Here is a 26,534-nt window from a genome sequence, read left to right as displayed (position 1 = left end):
GAGTTAATAATGAATTTGGATCCTCAATATAAGGGTTTGGTCATCCTTGGATTAAGGCATGAGACAACTCTTCTTTACCTATTAACTTGGAGTATTCGGTACCATCATCCTTTCTCCTTCTGAGGTCCACCATCTACTTCTTCCGCAAGATCTCAAACCTCGAGAAGAATGATAGTTTACACGATAATGGCTCATCCGCTACAATCAAATTCATTGTCATTGTTTATGTATTTCTTTTATTATGCTATGCTTTCTGATGAAACTAGATCAAGAGTGTAGAATTTTATTTTCTCGTTGTGAATTCCTTTTTTTCCCTAGAATTGACGGAGAAATTACAATTTTCTATCAAGTACTTCAAAACACTGGTCGGATTAAGTTGTCTACTACTCGAGACAAATAATATTTTACAAAGTAAAGTCGATCTTTATCTCGCTGTGCCTTTTCCAAGAAAACGGCTGCAAAGCTTTAGGCCGTTCAACCTCTTCATTATCTCCTCTTGGCTACCTAACCGCGGCTTCCGTTTCTTCTTCGATTGGTTGGGTTTGCATTTGTTCTTGGTGGCCTAATGGTACCAATTTTTGTTGTTTCCGAGATGATTGTCTCTGGCTGAAGCTTTTCAAGAAGAGAATGAAATTCCTTCCCACGCTTTTAATTCTTGGGTCGTTTCGTACGAGTTTACAGACCTGGCGATCACCGAAAATAACTTTAGTGATAATTATCTATAATTAATTATGGTAAAAACCTCATCTTTGTAGTGTAAAGAAAATGGGTAGCTAATTCTTCCAATATAATCCCAGATACATCCAGCAAACCAACGCCCTCTTTATTGTTCCAACAGATTTCAGGGGTTTAAATACCGTGGACTAATCCTGGATTGGCATTATCATCTATTTTTTTAAATAATAATCCCAGTTAGTAAATTCGGGAAGAGTGATTAGTATAGAAACTTAGCATCTTTTGATTACGCCCCCCATTTAGAAAAAACTTTCTACAAATACATTAGAGTTGGAGTTCGAACCGCGAATATCAGACTAACAATCTGAATGTCCTATCACGACACCATGACCCGGGACATTATTATCATCTATAAAGCACTATGTTGCTAGGAACTTAAACAAATTGATTATTCATATGAACTGGCCGCTCTGATACCCATAGCAGTGCTAGATTGTTTTAAGAAATAATTTTTTAAATTTTCTAGTAGACAAAATTAAAAGACTGACTTAGTGAAATAATATAATTTGCATCTGTAGTGGATAGGCAATTTTAAAATTTATATGATCGACCTCAATTTTGACGATAGGAATTTTGCAGGCTTTACATGATTGCCGTGAGAAACTCCAACCTCAATTAGGGACTGCAGCACATCTATCAAGAATTGAAAAACAATAATTACTCCATTGCAAAATAAGAACTGACCAAGGAGTAACTGACAACGATAATAATATTATTTTCACAAGTATTACTCGATTGAATGCCTGAACTACATTCTTTTTAAATGTCCAAACATTGGTTCACACACAAATAACTACAAACTAACCTTAACAAGCCGTGCTCCATTCCCAGCGATGTTACAAAAATGTACACAGCATTCAGAACATTGGATTAGTTCACAATGTAAAACTATCAGATGTCAACTTCGTCAGGAATCAAGTGGAGAGACCAAAGAGGTGTATATTGAAGTTTGTGTCCCCCAAATCCTTTCCCAAGCAAAATTATAGTTGCCACATGATGAGGTGATTTTTTCCCCGAGTCCAGACGACGCTTTGCAAAATCTGAAGGGAAAGGGTTTCAGATAATGTCAAGAGAAGCATGTCAGTTGATCCTTGGCTTGGGCTGGATTAGAAATCAAGAGAAGCATGTGATGAACCAATACAACTGCCCGATGATGAATATGAAGTGCCACTTGAAGTTTCCACAGGGGCTTGATTTAGACGCTCTAAGACTAGAGATCTTCGCTTGAGCAGCTTTAAAGCAAATGTGGATGTCTCTAGCACTGTGGGCACCTGTTAGCATTTAAGTTGTCATCGCTAAGAGAGATGAAGATGAATTATTGTCAACAATTTGTTAACAAAACGAAATTGCTAACATCTAATTCTCTACTTAAAACTAAGAGGAGAAACAGGAAGTACGGACTTCCCATGCCAATATGATAATACAGGCTCTTCCCACAAATCTAAATGCCTCAAAGCATAGTCCAAGCTTAGTAGATATTATTAGATTTGATAAAAACTTAATTAAACAAATTCCCGCAGAAAGCATAGAGAGACACATTCTTCTAGCCCCTATATTTTTAAAAAATTTTGCTTTGTGACCAAAAGGTGACGGGTTTGAATCCTGGAAACAACCTCTTGCAAAAAGTATAATAAGGCTACGTACAATGGATCCTTCCCCGGGACCCGTATGATGGGAGCTTCATGCACCAAGCTACTCTTTTTTATGTCAATTTAACCCCTATATTTTTTTAAAAATTTTTTCAAATACCAATTAAATATCAATTATTGTTTTTAGGTTGAGTTCTAGTTTAGAAAATTTCCTCCAAAATTTTTAGGTATGAGCAAACACGGTTTCATTAAGATGAAGATTCTCAATCTTTATAGCTATTTCAGAGTCCTAAAACTTAAGATCTAAGTCCCTAGTGTCAGATTGAAACTAAAAAAATAAAATATAAATCTAGGAGCCGAATTAAGAAAACAAACATATAGGCCTAAGTTTCAGAAATTAAACAAACTTTAGAGGGCTATTTTTCACTTTTTAAAGAATTTTTTTTCCATTTAGATCATGATACTAATGGAGATTAGCCACCACAAGAATATAAATTCAGAAAAAGAAAGTAATAACAGTATGACTATTAGTTTAGTACATTCCACATCCAAACTGTAGAAGTATTAGTATAAAAGAAATAACATAACATATTAAACAGTAGAAGTGTAAAAAGAATCCTCGAACTATTTAGATTAGAGATCAAACTAAACCAAAAACCTCAGCATTTTGGCTGTACCTGAGTATTCATCTGAGCAACTTTGTGCACGTGCAAAAGCCCCAGCATATCCTGATATCCTGTGAGGAGCTTCGCCAAATCCTTGTCTTCATCTGATGCCAAGGAACCAAGGACAAAGTAATAAAAGGATCAACAGATCAATAAACTAAAGCACTCTGACTTGCCTGGAATTGCTCTGACAGAGAGCAGCGTATCTGCCAAGTGTTGCCATCGTTTTAAAAATGAGGGTTGAAGGTATGAAGTTGGGAATGTCACAACAGCAACCATATTAGAAGTTCGAACCATTGATTTAAGAAACCTGATAAATGCCACCATATCCCAGTCCTACAATTGCTTGACAATATAATTAAAGTGGAAATAGCAATGCCACAATTGTTTATTAACCTTGCTAGAAAGAAAGATCTCTTTTCTTCCAATTAGCATATTGAAACATTAAAATGACTGTGTGACAGTTATACATTTTTAGACTATGATGGGCAACTAAGTGTTCAGCTGCAGGCATGTAGTCAACCATACACTTACCCTTTCAGAGAATCCACATTGTGGTGCACAGAATGACTGTATAGCAATCCGACCCGCCCTCAAGTTGTCCCCATCAGACCTAGAGGAAAACAAATGAATTTCATTTCAATTATTTGATAACAGTATGGAAAGGGATGCCACTAGGCAGCTCTAACTCAAAAGATTATCTAAAACCTTCTGAGATTTACTTCTGTTGGCCAATAATTCTCAAATATTTCCTTTTCTTAAGATTAATTGTTTCAATGAAATTAATATTTTGGTGCTGGGAGAGCGTCATTAAACAAATGGTTATAATTCAATAAACTGCATTTAACCTGTTACAAGTTGTCATTTAGTATTCCTTTATGCAAGCAACTTCTATAAAGTAGGTGATTTATTCTTTTACTAGTGAATTTGTAAGTAGTTGATTCTTATCCTTAGTGCATCATTAAACCTTATATTGAATTGAATCTATTAAAATTCAGCCTTCTATCTGGATCAGTGAAGTTTGCACTATTATCTGCACATTGGAATTATAACCTTAGAAATGAGACATCATTCTTTTAATAGGCAAAGTAAATGTGGACTTGATGTATACAGGCCAAAAGCAAAAGAACAGTGATTTCAAAGTGGAGGATCTCAAGAAAGGGAAAATAAACAAGTGGTGAGCTTATGCTTTGTTTTAAGTCCCAAGTAGAACAACCTAAAAAATCACCAAAGAAGAAAAAATGTTGAGTTGCATAAGCAGATGATTCATAGAGAAGAAAAAACACTCGTCATTAAATGCAAAAGAAAGCAACCATGTTAAGTAGATCCTGATTTCAACCAAAAGTATAGTGCTGACAGCAGACTGTAATGACTAAAATTGTTATTTCTATCTACACACCAAATGAGCTTACCGAGGAAGCCTAGATAAAAAGTTTGAAAATCGGTCACGGAGTACAGCTATATCTGTAGAATCTTGCAAGCTAATGGTTTCGATGTATTGGACAAGCCTCCTTTCAAGGGGCTTTCGCAGATCAAATTCATTGCTGAATTCCTGCTTAGCATCTGCATATCAGACAATCCGAAAGTAGGCAAACATGAAGTCTGGTTTAGAGAGAGGAATGAAGATATATATGTCTAAGGTTTAAGCCAAATAATTTTTGAGAGATTTTTTTCACTTTTTGTAAAATGTAACAAACTAAATGCAGAAAGATATGATGAACATAAACAGTTAAACACAGTAACGATACACAATTCTAGCTATGTATGATTGTAACTGCAAGCTAGTAAATGTACTAAAATCAAACATGGAACATGGCTTAGCAAGCAAGCAGCTTCGATGTACAGGAATCAGCATCTACTATCATGCTTAATTGTTTGAAGTGGATCATATACCAAAATAACTTTATTAACGAGCAATATCCTCATCTGTTTGCCTACAGCTTGTAGTTATTGTTCATTGTTAATTTGTTTTCTCTCTTCTATTATTCGTAACTTGATTGTGATAGTTTCAATAGCAGAAGAGAAAATAACAGCTCTTATTACCAAGAGAAGGTAGGGAATGGGCAGAAAAAATAAAAACTTCGAAAAAGCTCAGTCCAGTTATGATTGATCCAGTATAACATTAAAGCATAGAAAAGAAGAGAAATATGAAAATTTAAAAGGCAAAAAGGGATCCTATAATTAGATGCATCATAATCACACAGAGATAGTGACCAGTTTAATAGATCAGCTTCTCAGTAACATACTAATCACATAGCAATAACTTTCCTTGCTGCAATATGTACAAAACCACCACTGGTGGTTCTATAATCTAGCAAGTGTTTCAGTGATAATGTGTTAATGTCATTTAGTTCCAGAAGACTAAAGCACAAAAGGATTGGTCACCACAAAATTTCACAATTGAGGGAATAAACTGTCAAAGTGTCTCAGCTGTTGCAGTAGTCTTAGGCTAAATAACTTGTTAACCAATTTTAGAGGTGTAACAGAGTCCATATGATAGTAACTAATAATGTACTCACGAGTACTGTTAACACTGAATTACTAGAGCTAGAAATCAAACACTCATATTTTCTTCCTAAGAAGATACATAATTTCTATCTACAACATAATTTCATGTTCACCAATTTGCAACACTCTTGTAACCTCAAAAGAGAGCACAGTGAGCAGGGAAAAAATAATAGCAATAAAGATCTGTAAAAAGAAATTACGAAATGGTCGACCTCTATCATGAATTGAAGATGATTGTTGGTCCCCAAAGTACTTCTTATACTGCCAAGCTATTCGTAAACCCTTCTCCTGCACTTCATCAATCAACTGATAGTAAAAGACAATGTAGTAAAAGAAGAAACAACTGAAATTGTTAGAGAAAATCACCAGTTCCTGTTGATCATTGCCACCAGCCATCGTTCTCTTGATTTGCTCCTTGGACGGGGAGGCAGGCGATGGCAGCGTGCCAAGGAAGGCCCTTGGGTTCCCCAAAGGACTGGCAAAGAGAACGGGCTGACGGAGAACGACTCCCTGCGACATAAAATTCCTAAGCAGGAGAAGATGGTGAGGTGCGTCGGCATCCTCCATTACCAACACTAATGAACCCAGAAGGAACCCGCCGCCAAGGATTCCTACAACGGTACACAGAAGATCGGTAGAACCCTAAAAACAATTGTTCGACTTCAAGTCAAAAGAGAAGGAACAGGAACAATGAAAGTACTATCAAGGTCAGGGATTCCAGAGGAGACGAAGGCGGTGCCGTTGGGACCGATCTTGACACCAGGATTCGACGGCACGTGGTGTGATGCCATCGAAGAAGAAGCGGTACGCGAGAAGCTACTAGCGGCGGCGGCAGCGGTCCGAGGGGAGCACGAGGGGCTGCCCGCCGCCGTCGCCATTTCTCGTTTGGAGTAGATTGTGCAGTTCGGTGCATCTACTCGAGGAGAAGCAAGTTCACCAATGCTGCATCGGAACGGGACGGGACGGGCCGGCCCATGTAATATAATGGGCTTCGATTTGGAGGTTTCAGAATTAGCGGAAGGGCGCCGAGGTTGGGCCTTTCAGGATCGGCGTTTGAATCGAATCGATGGGATTCAGGGGTCGCGGTCGAAATCCTGGTGATGGCTCCTGCCCCGGGTGTAGGTTGCGAGGGAGACGGCGGTGGTGTGGGGAGGGCGATGGCGACAGAGCTTGGGCAGCAAACTATGGAGTTCTCCACCGTGCAGAGGGCTACGGATGCCTCTTGCCTCGTGTGTTAATAAAGGCGAAATCACTCGTACCCAGTGTCTCCGTCGCACCCGACCCAAGGTCATCACGAAAGAGATAAATCACAGCATCTTGAGTGAGCATGTGGCAGGTGGGGTGAGTTACACATGGACCGGGGATTTACGTCCCGACTACCCTGAGTTTCGATCCCACGACCTCAAGCATCCCATCACATATTAACTCGGGGAGTTGGTGGACAAATACCGATAGATGGAGGACCAGCGATTCAATTTCAAAATCAAGATTGACATTTTTACTGGTTTTCTGATAAACAGTTATTTTTGTTTTTGTGTCTTTGGTATCTTCCTGCCTCTAGGCAAAGGAAGCAAGAAAAAAGTCATCGAAGACATGGACCCGAAGACAAAAGATGCCATGGAAAACATTAACCGCCTGCTTGGTTAGAGGGAGTTGACCAAGGGAAAGGATATGGGAATCAATTGGTCTGTTTGGTGCGTGGGCTTGTTTACTAAACAGTAAATCTCATATACTAGTTTATGGGTTTTCTCCAATCCCTAGTGAATTGGGGGGAATGAAAAAACGAGACTGTTCATTCCCGATCCCGATTTAGCGCGTCTGCTTCCCTCCATCTGCCCTATTTCTTTTCTTCTCTCATCCAAATCGCCACACCTCTTCCCGACCAGTTCTCGCGACAACTCTTCCCTCTCCTCGACGTTGTCCTCACCGTGACTCCACCCTCTCCGCGACGCGTTGGTGGATGTCGTTCCTCACCGCGAAGTTAGGGATTTTCCTCAACGTGTTCTGCTCTTCCCTCTTCTCAACGTTAGGTTTTTCCTCGATGTTGACCTCGTCGTGAATCTTCCTTCTCCGTGACTCTTCCCTCTCCTCGACGCAGTTCCTCGCCAGGTGAGCTATCTCTTGTCCACGCATCTTTTTTTTTGCGATCTTGATTTTGTTCTGATTTTGTTCTGCTCTTGATCTAATTTTTTTCCCCCACAAAATTGAGCACAAGTTCTTCTTTTAAGTCATCTTTAGGTCAACTTCATTTTTGTCTCAATCTTGCCTTGGCATTTAACCAGGTAATGATATAAGCAATCAAAATGCAGTATTTGTCTTTGTAGTCTTCTACACGTGTTGCTCATCAGCATGTATTTGTTTTCCAATCATATGAATATTCTTCCATGTCATCTTTTTGCCATTTGGAACTTTGTCAATGTTCTTCCACTCATAGCGTTTCCCGTTGCCACTCATATAAATTTTTTTTTTTTGCAACTTTGCCATCTTGATCTTTAGTAGCTCTTCTTATGAAGAAGAATATGGAAAACAGAACTTGAAACACATGGTTATTTGATTTATAAGGAAGATGCACCTTGAGATATTTGCTTGCAATATATGATGCCCATGATTTGTTTCTTGTTTTAAAAATGGTAACCAATTTGCTTGTTACTAATGATGCTTGTACTACCTTCCAATCCAGAAATTACAATTACTTGCTAGATTTTTTTTATGCAGATCAAATGGCTCACCCTCCTATTACCGAACAACGGCGAAAACTAAAGAAACTATTATTGCTTCAACAAACAACCAACAATATGCTGGTCTTGTTATTTGCTCTATATTATGTACTCATTTGTTCATACCTTCGAGATAATGTTCGTCATATCAAAACAAAAGAAGAAAAAAGAGTCAATCGAATGAGATGGATGTGTAGATTGACAATGGATTGTGATTCTACTTGCATTAGTCAACTTCGCATGAATAGAGCAACCTTTAGGATATTGTGTGATATGGTAACAAACATTGGAGGACTAAAACCCACTAAGAACACATCCATAGAGGAGGTTGTAGCAATGTTCATATATACCTTGACTCATCACAAAAAAAGTAGAACAATTAGCCTACTTTTTTACCGTAGTACAGAAACAGTGAGTCGGCAATTTCATCAAGTTCTTAATGCAATTTTAAAATTATATCCTATTTTGCTCAAGAAGCCAGAACCTATTACTCAGGATTGTCAAGATGAGAAGTGGAAATGTTTTCAGGTACTTTTTACATCTAACATCAACTTTAATACATTTTTTTTAAAAATAAGTGCTAATCGTATAATTGTTAACTTTGTAGGGATGCTTAGGAGCGTTAGATGAAACATTAATTAAAGTTACACCTCCTACAGAAGATAAACCTCGTTATCACACTAGAAAAGGGTGTATTTCAATAAATGTATTAGGTATTTGTTGCCCAAACATGCAATTAATATATGTATTGCCTAGTTGGGAGGGATCAGCAGATGATGGTCGTGTGCTTCGAGATGCGATATCAAGACCGCATGGTCTAAGGGTCTCTTGAGGTACATTTGCATTGAAATGTATACTATGAATTTTATTTTTATTTTTTAATGTTACTAAACAATTTCATTTATTATATTCAACAATGAAGGTTGTTATTACTTGGTTGACTCTGGATATTGCAATGCAAATGGATTTCTTGTCCCATACCGAGGACAACGATATCACCTAAAAGAATTTGATGACCATCGACTGGAGACACTAGAGGAATACTTCAACATGAAGCATTCCAAGGCTAGGAATGTTATAGAAAGATGTTTTGGGTTGTTAAAGGGGAGATGGAAGATTCTTGCATCACCATCATTTTTCTCCATTCAAACCCAAATTCGGATTATCATGGCATGTTGTCTTATGCATAATTTGATTCGCAAGTTTATGAGCTTTGATCCACAAGAGTCACTTATAGCAGATGAGGAAGAGGAATCTGATGGGGGAAGTGACGATGAAGAAGTAGAGTATATTACGTAAATTAATCTAAGTAATGAGTGGTCATCATTTAGAAATAATATGGCAACCAATATGTATAACACATGGTCCACTTGACATAGTGGCAATGTTAGTGATTAAGTTCTATTTTGTAAGCATGTTATAACAATTGTGTGTTCTGATTTTATATATATTTGAATGGTACCAGTTGTACTCGACATTATAAGATTCATATATTGGTATATTTATGTGGTGTTTTGTTTTATATGTATACTCGACATTATAAGATTTATCCATCCGTCATTACTAATGATTAAAAAAGTTCCTTTATGCCACTATGATATTCCTTTCATACCTCTTACACTGTCATCTTTTTTGTTAGGATGACTATAATTATTTCATCAATTGCACGTGGAAGAGGGAAAAACAAACAATATTGGACGGATGAGGAGGTGGAAGTGTTGGTTGACGCTCTCATAGAACTGGCTTCCGATCCTTTATGGAAGGTAGATACTGGTTTTAAAAATGGTTATATGGTTCAAATACACAAAATGGTATTGGGTAAGATTCCAAGTTTCAATAAAGCAGTTATTCCTCATATTGAATCCAAGATCAAATATCTTAAAACCAAGTACAATCCCCTCTCTGAGATGCGTATGCAAAGTGGGTGTCAGTGGGATGACGTGGAGCACAAGATTAACTGTGAAAAGCAATGATTCGATGAATGGTGTATGGTAAGAGCTTTGTATGCATCGATCATTTTTTAAGATAGTACCGTAGTGATTATTTCTCATAATAGCAGTAGATTTTCTAAAATTTTATTTTTTATTTTGTACCTCTATTGGTATTCTTTTGTGTAGACTCACCCCAATGTTGTTATTGAGGGATTTTAAATTTCTATATTTGCGTAAACTGGACATTGTGTGGGGAAAGGACAAAGCCATGGGACTTAATGCTGAAGATGTGGTTGACACAAGCATGGATGCTAATTGGCAAAAGAATTTGAATGTGAGTTCTTCCTCGGACAATGAAGATGAACTTGTTTTGGACATCCTATCACAAGGCTCACCTTCGAGTTCGTCATGTAACAATGGATCGAAAAAGAGAAAAAAACTTTCACCAAGAAGGGAAAGTTTTTACAAGAAAAAGAAAGCAGCAACACCCCAACAAACCATTGACTCGAGATTGGATAACTTTACTAATAAGTTTGAGGTCATTTGCGATCAAATGGCAACACAATATGCTACTATTACAAATGCTTTGATTGCAAAGTCCAAGCCAGAATCCCTAGGTGGTGAAAAAATGCAGGAGGTTATTGCTGAACTACTTAATATTGGCATATCTCCAATGGATGTTGGTAGGGCTGCTGAAATTTGTTACAATGACCCTGCCAAAGTTCAAGTTATGTTTGCATTGCCAAGTCATTTGCGACGATCCTATGTGCTTGGATTTATCTATCCATCTTCTATTCCATGAAACATGTGTGGATTCATGTTTTTTTGTTGATGTTAAATAACTAGGTTATTTTGAATTACATTCGGTATTTTTGAAGTTGTAATATTGTAGTTAGGCGCATGCAATATTGTGTTAACGTAGTTATATTGTACGTCAGTAAAAATATTTTGTAATATTGAGGCATCAGCTAGACAAAAACTTATATCAATGCTGCAACTTTAGCACTTGCTAATTCAGATTCTGTTTTATTTTGATGAAGTTATTGTTGGCATATATTATGTCTGGAATTTGTTGTTTGTTGGCTTTCGGATGGTGCAGGAAAGAGAATGAGGGAGCTCTACTGAACTGGTAATGGAAATCATTGATTGGTGTGGCTGTCATGCCCCAGAGGAGTCCCTGTCCGAAGAAATTTCGGCAGCACCTCCCCTGTACGGGTGACAATCTGAAGCATTTCTACAGGCATAATATACATCAGCCACAGGCGGCTGGGATATACACACAACCACGCAGTTATATATATATATCATCAGCCCACACGGCTGGAACAAAACCAACACAACGAAAATGACAGAAATCCAATACAAACCAAATAAATCACTGCTAGCCGGCTAGGCTTACACCAGACAACCAAAACAACACTCCGAACACAAAAAAAAATCGGAACACACAAAGCCAAATACACACATCTCATATACCAAGATAAAATAACAAAAAGGCGGAGATATGTCTTCTGATGTGACGTGGGGACCAACAGACAGGATGCTCCAAGCGACACTATAAATAACCTGGTACCTGAAAAGATAGTGTCCACGGGGGTGAGTTCAACAACTCAGCGAATACCAATAGACATGCCTAGTAAGATATATCTAACAACAATAAAACATGGAATACAGCTTCCGAATAATATATAGGAAATATACAAAATTGAAAAGTAACCAAGGAAGCTGTACTCACCAGGAACTCCTATCCTGAACTAAAGGGTCATCAAATCGTTCGCATGTCTCACATGTCAAACAAATCGTCCACCAAAATCGCGTATAAGTCCGCAAACACAAACAAATAAAACAATCAATGATGTGATGACTCTAACATCATCGCTCCTAGCGATGTGGACGGAATCTTGTCGAGTACTCGTCCTGTGACCCCAAATCATAAATGGGGAACTCAATGCTCTCACGATGATGGGGAGGACATCTCTGCCGGCCACCACTGAGTCACCGACCAACGGAGCCAAACAGAGTCCACCATCTGCCGCTACCACGCTACACTAAATGCCGTGAGCTAAACAGGCGGGCCACTACCACGAGTCATAAGACCAACGAGCAATGAACCGCCACACACCGCACGATATACCACTAAACCATAAGTGGGGGTGTGTGCAGTGTAATCGGCGATGGGCTCAACCATAGTGGGCCGATAATCGCACAACATGCAATGATGCATGTCACTATGCATAACAAAAACTGATCAACATAACCATATCCATGTATACAAAATGGGCACTGTAAAAGCGATGGTCACATACCAAAATCTAGAGTACACAGGTCAGATAGAATATCAAAAACCTATGTCCTGAACATAATAAGTATGGAATATCCTGATCAGCATAGAAAAATCCATATATACATAATATGGGTACCACAGTATCAGTAGGTCAATCCACGGATCTAAGGCATACAGATCCTCCATGGTATAGCAACCTAGATCCTAAACATATCTCCTTCCATAACATATGTACCAACAATATGCACATATCAAGAATCAAGGTCTAGGTACACGAATCATATATGATATACAAATAGAGGTACACAAGCCAGTCACGACATAAAACCTAAGTATCAGATAATCTCGATACACATAACTGAAACCAAAAGTCCAGAACCTAGTCCTAACCTCAGTAAAACATGGTATGTCACTTATTCTAGAAACTAAGATACTTATGGTAATACAGTACTCATGGCAATAAATCACATGATATAAGCACGGATACGTCACAGGCGATAAACCTAACATGCTATGGATATCAAGCAGTGACATACCAAAGACAAACATGTTCATTGCTTGTAGTTATAAAATACTATGCATATCCAATGACAATATCATAAAAGATAAGTCAAGAGGTACCCGCCTCCAATGTAGATCGAGCTAATCAACCTCTATGTCGAAGTGCTCGTCCCGAATCAACATCCTGCAAATCACATGATTATAATTTAGCTAATTACATATGCATCAGTTAGCTAAATCTCAACTCAACCTAATTAGGGAAACCCCCAAATCAAACCATCCATGAATCCTTTAATCTTTCCAAGACACTCCACATTTTATAATCAATCCAATGATTAAACCATTCATAAACTCTTCTATTTATCACGATGTCAATTTAATTAACAATCCATCATAAAAAATCATGATACTAATCCCATAATCATATAAATGATCATGTGACCTTCTACATCAATCAATCAATAAGATTTCCATCATAACTCCACAACAACCAAACATCATCGTCTACAACTAACCAAACCACCACATCTGATAATCCAACCAACAATCATTCATCTTACCCACATCACACTACTCACATCCAAATGTAGACAAGAATAAAACTTCAAAACTCACCTAAAACCAGATGAATTTCTGTTGACCCACAATTGAATAGATGAAACTGTATGCTGCTGGAAACTCAGCCAAAAACCAAAGTAAACCCGCTGCACCTTTCCATTCAAACATTCCAAATCAATATCCATAGAACCACAACCAAGAATTCAACTCTAATTCTTGATTAATAACATTTAACTAACAACTTACCTCCTTTAAATCCTCAGCTGATGATACGCTGCTGTAGAAGGTTGCTGCCGGAAAAGATGACTTGTACGAACTCTAACAGAAATCCTCGACCCCATAAGAATTGCCACAACTAACAATCTGCAACCCAACACCCCTAGATCAAAATCAACGCTTCCATAACTGAGCATAAAATCAAACCCTCAACCCTTACCTCTCGGTCACATTGCCGGATAAATCTACTTGATCAGAAACTTCCTGTCGGACCAAGGATCAAGTCTAGCACCAATCTTGAAATTAGGTTGGCGATTGAAGGTAGGGATCTGAAGGTCAGCGATGCCAAACCGGGGCTAGGGCACGAAGTATGGGAGATCGGGAGAGGGCTCGGCTGTGCCAGGAGGTGTCGAGCGGTGCTAAGCGGCTACGGCACAGGCGCTAGGGCACGGCTGTTGTGCTCCCAAATCGCAGCAGAAGAAGGCAATCAGTGCCGGCGCTAGAGCACAGGGGAGGCAGGCAGTGAGGATGGGGCATCGCTGTGAGGATATGGCGTCGCTGGCGATCCGGTGGAGACAAATCTGAACTAGGTCTCCTCTCCTAGATTCGGTGGACAGCCGTGGAAGAAAACAAGATCTGCGTCGGCGGCGCAGTGCTCAGCAAAGTAGAAAGGCTGAAGAGAAGATGGCCGGTGGCTCGGTGCAGAGAGGAGAGGAAGAGGAGTGGCGTCGGGAAGATCACAGCGTCGGCAGGGAAGAAGAGGGGCATGCGGCGTCGAAGAGGAAAGGGTTAGGGCACAGTAACGAGGAAAAGAAATTAAATAAATAAATAAAATTTTTCCTCGTTTAAATGGGGTAACCCAAACAGGCTTTCCCGGGCCCCGTTTTTATCCCCATTAACTCGTCCATACGAGCTCCGAAAAATTTCAGAAAAATTTCTAAAAATTCCGGAAAATTCCCTCATCATTATTCGTCATTCTTTCGGTATTTTACAGTGGCTTTGTTTAAGTTTGTTTTGCAGTGCTTGATTTTTATCTGGTGTTGGTGAATATGGCCTCCGGTGTATGGATTTCTTGTGTATGATATGTGGTATGTTGTGTTTTGTGTGCAAGTGTTGGTGTTTTTAAGTTTATAGGTTGATGTTTTGAAAATTTCTTTAGGGAAGTGGCTGTGATGATGCAGGTTTTTGGCTTCTCAAAAGATATCTATTGTCATTGGATTTGCTGATATTTGGATATTTTTGTATGTGGAATTTGGTGCTATTGGCTTTTGACTTTTGGATGGTGTATCTCATTTATTTTTCTTATACTGCAACGGTGAAGCTATTATTTGGTGGTTTGCTGTGTTAATATTGTGAGCTATTTGATTTGAAGTTGTGTGTGAATGTAGGTGGTGACGCTAATGGACTTTAGCAATTTATCTAAACATCGAAAATTTTATATCGATATAAAGAGAAAAGCTCAAGGATTTCAAATATAGCGTGGATGATTGATCATCATCATTGTATCATTGATATTGAGCTCTGACATAATTTCTCGTACCTAAATCATATTAAAAAAATTGATGTTCAAGGTATATCACAATGATGTTTGAGAGCATGGATATATTCAGGATACCAACCCAAATACATAGGACATAGTCTAATATCAATTCAATATCATTTGGTCTATCAGCCAGTTTTGGTTAAAGCTTACTCATAGGCCTTAGCAATTCTAAAAATTAAAAATTTTATATCATTAGAGAGAGAGACGCTTAAGGATCTCAAATATGGTGTGGATAGGTGATCATCATAATCATTTATATTGAGGTTATGATATCATTTCTCATGTCCGAATCATATTCAAAAAATCGTTGCTCTCAATATGGTATATCACAATGATGTTTGAAGACATGAATACATTCAAGACACCAGTCTGAGCATATAGGACCTAGTCCCATATTAATCCAATGTCGTTTGGTCCATCAACAGATTTTGGTCAAAACCAGCTGATTGACCTTAGCAATTCTAAAAATCAAAATATTTATATCGTCGGAAAAAGGAAAGCAAAGGATCTCAAATATGATGTGGATGAATTATCATCATAGTCATATTATGTATATGGAGTTTCGACATTATTTATCATGCCCAAAATGTGTTCAAAAAATCACTACTCTGGATATGGTGTATCACAATAATGTTTGAGAGTATGGATACATTCAGAACATCTGCTCGATCAAATAGGACCTGGTCCCATGTTAATCCAAGGTCATTTGATACATCAACCAATTTTGGTTAGAATCAACTGATGGACTTTAGCAATTCTAATTTTTTTTTTAAAAAAATTATTATCAGGGAAGCTCAAAGATCTCAGATATGATATGGTTGAGTGATTATCATTGTCATATCATTTCAGGTGTCTGAATCGTGTTCAAAAAATCAATGTTGTATCACAATGATATTTAAGGGTATGGATACATTCAGGACACCTGTCCGAGTACATAGACTTGGTCTCATATAGATCCAAGGTCGTTTGATCTACCAGTCGATTTTGGTTTTATTGATGGACCTTAACAATTCTAAATATCAAAAAATTTATATTGTTAGAAAGAAAGAAGCTCAAGAATATCAAATATGGTATAGATGAGTGATCATTATCGTCGTATCATTTATATTGAGCTTTCGACATTATTTCTCGTGCTCGAATCATGTTTAAAAAATTATTAACTTTCGATTTGGTGTATCATAATCATGTTTGAGGGCACAGATACATTCAGGACACAACTCGAGCACATAGGACCTACTCACATGCTACCCCGAGGTAGTTTAGTTCATCAATTGATTTTAATAAAAAATGATGAATCTTAGCAATTCTAAAAATAAATTTTTTTATATTGTTGGAAAGAGAAAAATTCAAGAATCTCAAATATAGCGTGGATGAATGATCATTATCGCCATATCATTTATAATGAACTTTTAACATTATTTCTTTGCCTAAATCGTGTTTGTAAAATTATGACTCTCAATTCAGTATATGATAATGATGTTTAAGGACATTAATATATTTAGGATACTTAACCGAATACATAAAATCTAATTTTATGTTAATCCGAGGTCATTTGAATCATATTTAAAAAATCACGACTCTTAATACAATATATCACACTGATATTTGAGGGCATGAGTACATTTAGGAGACCTACATTTAGGAGACCTACATTTGAGGGCATGAGTATAATGGATTTGATTCCATGTCAATTTGATTACATTTAGTCCAAAACCAAATGATGGACACAATTCAAAATGAAGAATAAAGATATAAGAAATATACTCATCTAATAAAAATATCAGTTTATACAAAGGCCAAGATTATTCCGCAAGAACTCAATGCAATTAAGATAAAATAATTATTAAAAAATATTTTATAACATACCAAATGTCAATTTACAAGATAATCTAATATATTTAGAACTATCATACTATAAAATTTCAACAACAACAACAAACCAATAATAATCTATTAGACTATTACAAGAACACAACATTTATCAATTTACAACATTAACGATAACAATCAATAATAATAAAAAATCTAGACTAAAAAAATTTAATACCAAATCAGTAGATGAAATATCAATCTACAACAAACAAACTACATCATTTGATATACAAAAAATACAAATATATCACAACACGTCAACAACAAGATTGGCAATTAATTCTATTTTGAATTTACAAAATTTATCTCTAACGTTAATATTACAACCTCCACTTTAATTACATCTCAAATGTATGTCATTCATCACATGATATTTTTGACAAAAATAGTTTTGTGGGCCAAATTACATGCAAAAATTGAGCACTAACACAAAAGAATGTACTAATACATGTATCAATTTGTTGGCGCAGTCTACACAATTTTTCTGAAATATCATTTTACAACTATACTAGTCTCATAAAATCTCAACAAAAATTCAATTTCAATATAGACAAAGCTAAAATATTTCTCAAATAAAAGAACAAGATAGTTTTATAATATATAAAATATCAATTTACAATAAGCAAATTATAATAATTTAATAACAACAATCATCCAATAAGATTACATCGGTCAAACTATAAAGAGCATCAATTTACAATTGTTATACTCTAAAATTACAACAATAATAACAACAACAATAATAATTTACTCAATATGTATCAAATCAAACAAGTTATTGAAGATATAATAGATCCACTTAACATCAATCTTAAATAACTTTTGCTCCAAAGTTGATCAATTAATCTTTTTTTGCAAATGTTGACGTAAATTTTTAAATTTCTTATAGTATAATGATACAAAAATCAAGTTTAATAAAATTCAATCACATAACATACATTTTGTAAAACTAAGTCAATGAACTAAACAAAACAACACGATGGAATCCATGCACTCATAGGGGTAAGGAAAAAAGCATTTAGTTAAAAGATTAGAAGTTAAAACTATTAAAAGTATTATTCCTATCACTATCAAACTATCAACTTTTCTATCAAAAATCGAAAAGCATTAGTTGTACTTTCCTTGTGATTGGTGGTGTATATTAATTTAGCATTAGTTGCCCTTTCCTTGTGATTGGTGGTGTATATTAATTTAGCATTAACAATAAGTGTGGATATAGTGTACGCGCACACACGAGAGCATGTATGTGTGTGAGAAATGTATTATTTATAAGAGTCCAAAAAAACAATCAAAATCTGAAATACTATTTCAGATCTCCAAAATCTGACCTCAAACCCTGAAGAACCATTTTTGTCAATTCTGTGTAGTTTCCTAATTGCAATTGGCATATCATATATAGGTGAGCAAAAACCATCAATTAAGCATCGTAATCCATAAGGAAAATGTGGGTCCATTGGCGAAATAGATGTATACCTCTACATGGCTGATATTAGGTAGGTGCATCCGGTGTCTAAACAAGATAAAATTTGTAAAATTTTCATGTTTTCCGTAACTTCTTTTATCTTTGGATCCATTTCTTCGATGGCCTTTTTCTTACTTCCTTTGCCTGAAGGCAGAAAGATACCAAAGATATTAAACCTTGAGCAGAGGCATCCGTGACCCTCTGCACGAGGATGGAGAACTCCACAGTTTGCCGCCCAAGCTCTGCCGCCATCACCCTCCCCTCACCGTCGCCATCAAACGCCGCCGATCCTGAAAGGACAAACCTCGGCGCCCCTATATCAGGATTCAAAATAACACGCAATACTTTTGCTTTCTACGGAATACACAAGTGGGGAAACAAATGTTCTATTGCAGTCAACGTGTCGATTGCTGATTCAAAGGTCGGCAAATTATGGCTTGAAAGAAATCCAGAGAGATTATTTTCCAATTCCTCTATGAAGATTAATTGTAACAAAAGTTGAATGATACGATGAAAACTAGCATGGATAAATATGGATCTCGTCAAAATCTCTTTTTCAAGTTGCAGTTCATAAAAGAAAAATCTTCTTACCATTATAATACGGATCCATGAGGTGAGGAAGTTAACACTTGACAGAGATAGAAGTTTTAGGTTTTATGCCCTTAAATTATTGGAATCTCTGCTTTCGAAAATTGAGAAGAAAGTTGGAGCCTTCGCGTACGAACGTTGATTCCGAGAACGAACAAAGTTAAAAGGATCAAATCATGACATTGCTTCATGAAATACTGAAAAATTCTTTTCAAGTTTATTGCCTTTATTTTACCTCACGTTGTGGCAAAAATAGCCTTCGGGTTAGGTGGAAATATCCGAAATCAAACGTTTAATTTCGGAGCAGAAATCCTTCCTTGCTGTAAAGGGGCATAATGTTCAGGTGATGATAAAGAAATGATTCAATTCACTTAATTTGAGACCTTGTTACAGTAATTCACTGTCTTTGGCCCGTGTAACAAATAAGAGCTTTGTGAGCCTAGCAGGTGTAGATGTTCAACAACTACTGGGAAGATATTTGAACAATCAGATATGCAAATTTGGCATTAACAGAGCAGGTTGCTAAAAATTAGAATACAAACTACTTAGTTTGAATTTTATGATCCACTGACTCCCTGGACTTGGGTATAAACTGAAATAGCAAGCCATTTGTACAGATTCTAGATGCAATTATCTCCATAGTTGGGGTATGCTCGAGGCTCGACTATGGTCCAGAATTGAAGGTCAATTTCATTATTCTTCGGATGATTTATAGTATGATTATTTTGCCTGATAAATCAAAGCTTTGATTCCTTTAGTTCCACAGAACACTATGATGATGGGTGCTGATATCTATGAAACTGAAGCTGAAATTGTTTCTATGCTGGCAGATGGTAAGGTTCCAATTGGTGTTGGACAGAACACCAGGATCAGGTGAGTCAATAAGGCTCATGTATCAGGAAAGGAATTTATAAGTGTAAGTAACTATCTATAAGTCTTCATCTTTCCAGGAACTGCATTATCCATATGAATGAGGATAGGAAAAAATGTTTCAATAGAAAACAAGGACGCAAGTGTTCCAAACTTCAACTTACCTTCACAAAGAATTGTCCTTGATGCCTTTTTGTTTATATTAGTGTCCCAAAAGCAGAAAGACCCTCCGATGGCTTATACATACGATAAGGGATTACAATACTTTTGAAGAATGCTACAATCAAAGATGAGACAATCATATAGAATGAGATGCAGTGAAGGATCCAAGTAGAATGCTTGTACCAGACGAGCATCTGTTGCTGTAAAATATGTGCTACATGGACTATAGATGGGCTATATATGTGCATATATGTGCTGCAATTGTAGCTGAATCATGTAGTGTAAGCCAGAAGTTTAGTTAATTTAGTGGCCTTTAGGTATTGAATGAATTCTTGATTTACCAGTTCATCTTTGTTTGGTGGCACCACTATGAATCCTGACTTCAAACATCTTTTCTATGCATCGTTCTAATTTTATCATTTTGGGCTGAGTGTAAAACAAGTGAAATAAATATCCTTACAAAATTCATTTAGCCAAGGAGTGTAAACATCAAAATGTTAACGAGGTATAAAGAACATAATCAAAACAGGCACGCTGTTTCTGATAAAGCCACACGATAAACAAATAAAAGAAAAGGATTAAAAAGAAAGTACAAATAAATATCCTTACAAAATTCAGTTAGCCAAGGAGTGTAATCATCAAAATGTTAACGAGGTATAAAGAACATAATCAAAACAAGTACGTTGTTTCTGAAAAAGCCACACGATAAACAAATAAAAGAAAAGGATTGAAAAGAAAGTGCAAACAAAACCAAGCGCTTAAAACGAAGAAGGAAATGCGCGAAATAGAGTTGAGAGGACGTGCTCAGAGCGGTTTGAATGGATTAATGCTTTCCTCACTGTTAATGAAGAGATCAGATTAACGAGATGAAGATTACCATCATCATCGCACGTTCTCCAACTTCCACCCTCAACTTCAGAGGCAGAGATAGAAGGATTTACCTTGCGGCGGCAGCCAACCGTAATAACCCTAATTCAGAGAGAGAGAGAGAGAGAGAGACGCAGGGCGATTTGAAACACAGCGAATCCCTAATTGGGAGACTTATGACCGGTATTGGGTGTTATTTATAGCGCTAATGCCAGAGAGGTCAGATGACCGAATCTGCCTCCCCATGTGTCACAGAACCGGGCCCATGGACTAGCAAAATGGATCGGGCCAAAGCCTAATTTATGCGTTGGTTGATTTGTTGGTAATATTTTTAATTAATATTTTTATTTTAATACTAAATAAAAAATAATTATAATCGAATTAAGATTACTATATTTTTATTTAGATTATTTATTTTTATATGTATTGTTGAGTCTTAAAAGGAATAATATATTATACTTAATTAATTTTAATTGATATATGTTTCAGTTTAATAGTTTTAGAAAATAATTAGTTATTTACTTCATCAACATAACTTTAATGTTGTGATAGGGACCTCTAACTATTATGCTTAGGATATTTAATCCAGGCAATCTAATTGAATGAATTAAATAAAAATAGTGCAACTGAAAACTAATAAATAAATACATTAAAAATTATATATAAATGCTGGGAACTGATCAAACCAGATGAAGAAAATTAACTCGTGTTAAATAAAATTTTCAAGTTCATTATATATTATTAATTACATGGATATTTATTTTAATAGGTCAATTCCCGTCTCGTTAGAGGCTTAACCTCCCTTATATATAAAGGGTTGTTCTTTTCAATTATATTAGGGCATTTTTAATAGTTAAATCTTTCAATAAATTTTTTTATAATTCTTAATATGCCACATCAATATTGATACGGGTTATAACGGATGAATTTAGAAAGTTACGTGGCGGTTAAAGTCAAGATGACGTGATAGTCCTACTCCAATAGAAGTAACTTCCCCTCCTTTGACCTGATCAACTACCTAGTGTTAAGATTCTTAGGATGCCAGACCAAGGTTTAAGTCGATCGGGGAAAGATGGTCATCCCTTAGGACGACTGAATCAGAAAATTTATTGTCCTAAGGGTGGTTAGACCATGAGGCAGCCAAGATTAAAGTCAGCCAGCCTTACGCATTGACCAGAATGACTAACTTGCTCTATAACAGACCAATTATATAGAGTAGCACGCAAGTGTATCAGTCTAGTCTTAAAGTCGGACGAACATGTATGTTCTGATCGTACAAATCTCCGGCCATACAAATATCTAGCCGAGAAATGACATAGTGTGACTGCATCTCTCTTAGTAACCCTTTATACGCCCGACCGGATAGAAGGATGACCGGATCTGCAGCACTTATCCTTATATTTTCACCCGGACAGGCAGAGGCGGATTTACATATGGACTGGAGGGGGCCACGGCCCCCCTAGTCCACATGTAAAATTTATAAATAATATATTAATATATTATTATTATTTATAAGCTAATTAATGAGAAAGGCAAATAGGTATTTTGATTTGGGAGTTCGACATTTCGAATCAGTCGGCGGCGCAGGCGACAGTGGCACGGCAGCAGTGACTCCTCTCTCCGCAGTAGGCAAACTCCGATGTGGAGGTCTCAGATCTCTGCGAAACTACGACAAGAACGTTCTCGATCCCGATTCGAGAGAAAGGTGCAATTCCTCTTCTCCTTAGTCTTTACTCCTTAGGGTTTTGAAACTCTTAGAACTGAGAATGGGAAAAAATCTTTATTTTGGTTGGTGTTTCCATATTCATTTCTTTATCCTACCTTCCCTTTCTAGTTCCTCGATCGATCATCCTTCTAAATTTTATCTGTAATCTGTAGATTGTAGAACTTTGCCTCTTTTTTTTGTTTAAGGCTATTGGCTATTGCCTGTTGATCCTAATAATTTTATTACTATTTTAAAATGCAACCTAATAATCTTATTATCTAATAATTTATTAGATCCTACCTTGTCTGTTGGTGTAATAATCTTATTATTGTTTTAATCCGTCGCTGTATATGCCACTGCATTTTAAAGGGAAGGTAGGATCTATCACACTATGATTATGATTTATGAAGCTTACTAGCTTAACACAAATTTATACCTTTATTTTATCATTTTTATCTTCATTTTCAAGAATAGAACTAAAGTTCACAATTTCGTTGGACTTCTTGATTTTGTTTGCTTTTCTACTTTTTACTTGATTCCTTGATATTGTTTGCTTTCTCCTAATGATTAATTTAGATATTTTAATTAAATCTTGTTATTTTAGAAATTAAAGTGCCTAAGTAGTTGAAGTTGGAATTGCTTATTTAATGGTTAATGATCATGAATGATAAACTTTTTGATATTTTTGTTTGTTTATGTTGTTATTATTATTTACTTTTTATCATTGACTTAATGTTTGGTTTAATATTGTTGTTATTAATTATTATTCACTTATCTGAAATAATTCGAGTTTTTCATTGTTAAAGGTTTCATATACTTCAAATGAGAAATACTGTTACGATTGATAAATTTTTTCAAAGGAAGAGAGCAAATGAACTGGATCCGGCTACTCCGATGACTCTATCGACAAGATCAAATAATGATGATCTTCCATCTGAAATTCCTCCTAAAAGATTCAAAAATATAGAAACTGAAGAGGTTGATCTTGATTCTTTAGAGCGTGATCCAGGATTGCGTCGATAAATTTGGGAATATCATCCTAATCAACGAGACGAGATTCGTCGAGTTTATTTGAATCTGAAAGCATATCAACCTATTCTTCAAGAATATCCATTAAATAAAAATATTAAGCACCCTTGAAGATTTCAGTCAACTTGGTATGAACAATTTCCTTGGTTGGAGTATTCACCCACTAAAGATAAAGCATATTGCTTTCCATGTTTTATCTTCAACAAGCCTTCAGGGTACTTAAATCAAACTACATTTACTGTTGATGGATTTGATAAGTGGAAGAAAGTTTGAAATGGAAAAGCTTGTGCTTTCCTAGGCCATATGGGAAAGGATAATGTATCTTCACCCCATCGTAGTGCTGAAAAGGCATGTGAGGATTTGATGAACCAAACACAACATATATCAAGGAGATTTGATAATTTTAATGATGAACAAGTTGCAACTAATCGTCTTCGATTGAAGGCTCACATACACGTGGTGTTATTACTTGCACTTCAAGGAATTCCGTTTACAGGTCATGATGAGAAATCTAGTTCATCTAATCGTGGCAATTTTCTTGAATTTTTGGATGTGCTGACCATGTACAATGATGAACTTTCAAAGGCAATTGCGAAAGCTCCAAAAAATGCCAAATATACAAGTCACGATATTCAGAAACAAATACTTCATGTGCTTTCGGTGAGAGTGAAAAATACAATTCGTGAAGAAATTGGAGTTGCCAAGTATTGCATAATTGTTGATGAAGCCCGAGATGAGTCAAAAAGAGAGCAAATGTCTATAGTATTGAGGTTTGTGGATAGTAATGGATTCATTCAAGAACGTTTTTTTGGCCTTGTTCATGTATCTGATACTGCAGCTTTAACTTTAAAGGATGCTATATATTCTGCTTTGGCTCACTACAATTTGGATGTTCAAAATATTAGAGGTCAAGGCTATGATGGTGCTAGTAATATGAGGGGCGAGTTTAATGGATTGCAAGCTTTGATTATAAAAGATTGTAAAAGTGCTTATTATGTTCATTGCTTTGCTCATCGGTTACAATTGGCTTTGGTTGCAGCAGCAAAAAATGTGACACCTATTCATCAATTTTTTGATAGATTAACTTTTATAGTTAATATTGTTGGTTCTTTATGTCAGCGTAATGATGAATTGAAGAATGCTCATGCAGATGACATTGCATATTTGATTGCTATTAATGAACTCGAGACAGGGCGTGGACTTAATCAGATAGGTACTTTACAACGAGTTGTTGATACACGCTGGAGTTCTCATTTGAGATCATTGAAAGGCCTAATTAAGATGTTTAGTGCATCGTGTACGGTATTGCTCAAGATTATGGATGATGGGCTTCCTTCTCAACGAGCAGATGCAACAACTGTTTATGATGAAATGACTTCCTTTGATTTTGTATTCATCTTGCATCTTATGAAAGAGATTATGGGGATCACAGATATTCTTTGTCAGACTTTACAAAGTAAGTCTCAGGATATTATAAATGCAATGGAGCTTGTATCATCTACTAAGAATTTACTTCAACAGATGAGGGATAACAAGTGGGATGATTTGCTTGTAAAAGTGAAATCCTTTTGTGAACTTCGAAATATTGACATTCCTGATTTCAATGCTCCGTATATTAATAAACGAGGTCGAGGACGTGCTCATCAAGACAATTTCACCATTGAGCATCATTATCGAATAAACCTCTTTTATGCTTCGATAGATTCACAGTTGCAAGAAATTAATGGTCGCTTTAGTGATGATGCTATGGAATTGCTCACTCTTAGTAATGCCCTAAATCCTCAAAATGCAGTGGAGTCTTTCAGAGTTGTGGATATATGTAAATTAGTTGAAAAGTTTTATGCTCAGGATTTTACCAGAAATGAAAAAGAACAATTGGAGATGCAATTGAAGCATTACGAGTATAACGTAGTCAAAGGGTCCGACTACAAAAATCTTTCAACCATTTCAGAATTATGTCAATGGTTGGTAAAGACTAACAAGTCTGTTACATACAACCTCATTTTTAGAGTGATCGTACTTGTGCTTACTCTTCCAGTTTCTACGGCTACTTCAGAACGATCATTTTCTGCGATGAATATTGTGAAAACAAGGCTTCGAAGCAAAATGGAGGATGCTTTTCTCTCAGATGCGTTAATGGTATATATTGAGAGAGAAATTGCTAGAAGTGTGAGCATAGAAGCTATCATTGAAGATTTCGAAAATTTAAAAGAACGTCGAATTCCTTTTAGTTAGCGAATTGTAATTGATACTTAATTAAATATACATTTACTTCATGTTTTTGAATCATGGTTTGTTTACAACACTGCCAACATATAGTTTGTTATCAAAGGAAGTTCCTGATTGCTTTGAATTATCTCCTATGTTAATTGAAATAAATTGGGTTGATTATGTTTACTATGATGCTTTCGATTACATCATATTTGTTGTTGCCATGATGAAATGAAATTTGATTTTATTATTTTCATTTTGATATTGTTTACTCATAGAGTTTTCTTCTTGAGGTTATTGTTGGATGTTTAGGATTTTATTATCAAGGTTTAAACAAACTATTGAATATTTTCGTCGCTAAATTTAGCGACTGAAAATTAATATTTGTCGTTAAATTTAGCAATGGAAATTTAATTTCGTCACTAAATGCCTTGGCGATCTCAAAATTTGTGATCGATAATTTTAATCGCTATCGCATTTTTTTTCTTATAATGTGCGGCCCCCTCAAACTTAAAATTCTG

General features: G+C 36.2%; 2 protein-coding genes, 2 long non-coding RNA genes and 1 other non-coding gene across 5 annotated transcripts; 1 reads left to right on the top strand and 4 right to left on the bottom strand.

Annotated features, from left to right (window-relative positions):
• Positions 1–1,420: 1,420 nt before the first annotated feature.
• Positions 1,421–6,445, bottom strand: LOC122001088 (elongator complex protein 4-like). Its single transcript, XM_042555669.1, has 8 exons — positions 6,198–6,445; positions 5,864–6,108; positions 5,710–5,785; positions 4,402–4,552; positions 3,524–3,602; positions 3,166–3,325; positions 3,002–3,093; positions 1,421–2,006 (listed from the first exon to the last, which is right to left on the bottom strand). The coding sequence occupies exons 1-8, from the start codon at positions 6,373–6,375 to the stop codon at positions 1,842–1,844; spliced, it is 1,146 nt and encodes a 381-aa protein (XP_042411603.1). The 5' UTR covers positions 6,376–6,445; the 3' UTR covers positions 1,421–1,841.
• Positions 6,446–13,053: 6,608 nt separating this feature from the next.
• LOC121999959 lies at positions 13,054–14,499 on the bottom strand. The gene is made up of 4 exons (XR_006116862.1): positions 13,925–14,499; positions 13,735–13,851; positions 13,546–13,640; positions 13,054–13,114 (listed from the first exon to the last, which is right to left on the bottom strand). It is a non-coding gene; the product is annotated as an uncharacterized LOC121999959 (long non-coding RNA).
• Positions 14,500–18,519: 4,020 nt separating this feature from the next.
• On the bottom strand, positions 18,520–21,229 carry LOC122001087. The gene is made up of 2 exons (XR_006117273.1): positions 19,405–21,229; positions 18,520–19,292 (listed from the first exon to the last, which is right to left on the bottom strand). It is a non-coding gene; the product is annotated as an uncharacterized LOC122001087 (long non-coding RNA).
• LOC122003317 lies at positions 21,004–21,091 on the bottom strand. Its single transcript, XR_006117951.1, has one exon. It is a non-coding gene; the product is annotated as a small nucleolar RNA U30 (small nucleolar RNA).
• A 2,876-nt stretch (positions 21,230–24,105) lies between the features above and the next one.
• LOC121999247 (zinc finger MYM-type protein 1-like) lies at positions 24,106–26,037 on the top strand. Its single transcript, XM_042553952.1, has one exon. The coding sequence runs from the start codon at positions 24,106–24,108 to the stop codon at positions 26,035–26,037; it is 1,932 nt and encodes a 643-aa protein (XP_042409886.1).
• Positions 26,038–26,534: the final 497 nt, after the last annotated feature.

Source organism: Zingiber officinale, chromosome 7A (genome assembly GCF_018446385.1).
Source record: "Zingiber officinale cultivar Zhangliang chromosome 7A, Zo_v1.1, whole genome shotgun sequence".
Classification (NCBI taxonomy): Eukaryota; Viridiplantae; Streptophyta; class Magnoliopsida; order Zingiberales; family Zingiberaceae; genus Zingiber; species Zingiber officinale.
Note: the sequence above shows the minus strand (reverse complement) of the source record. Positions and strands in the feature narration are given on the sequence as shown.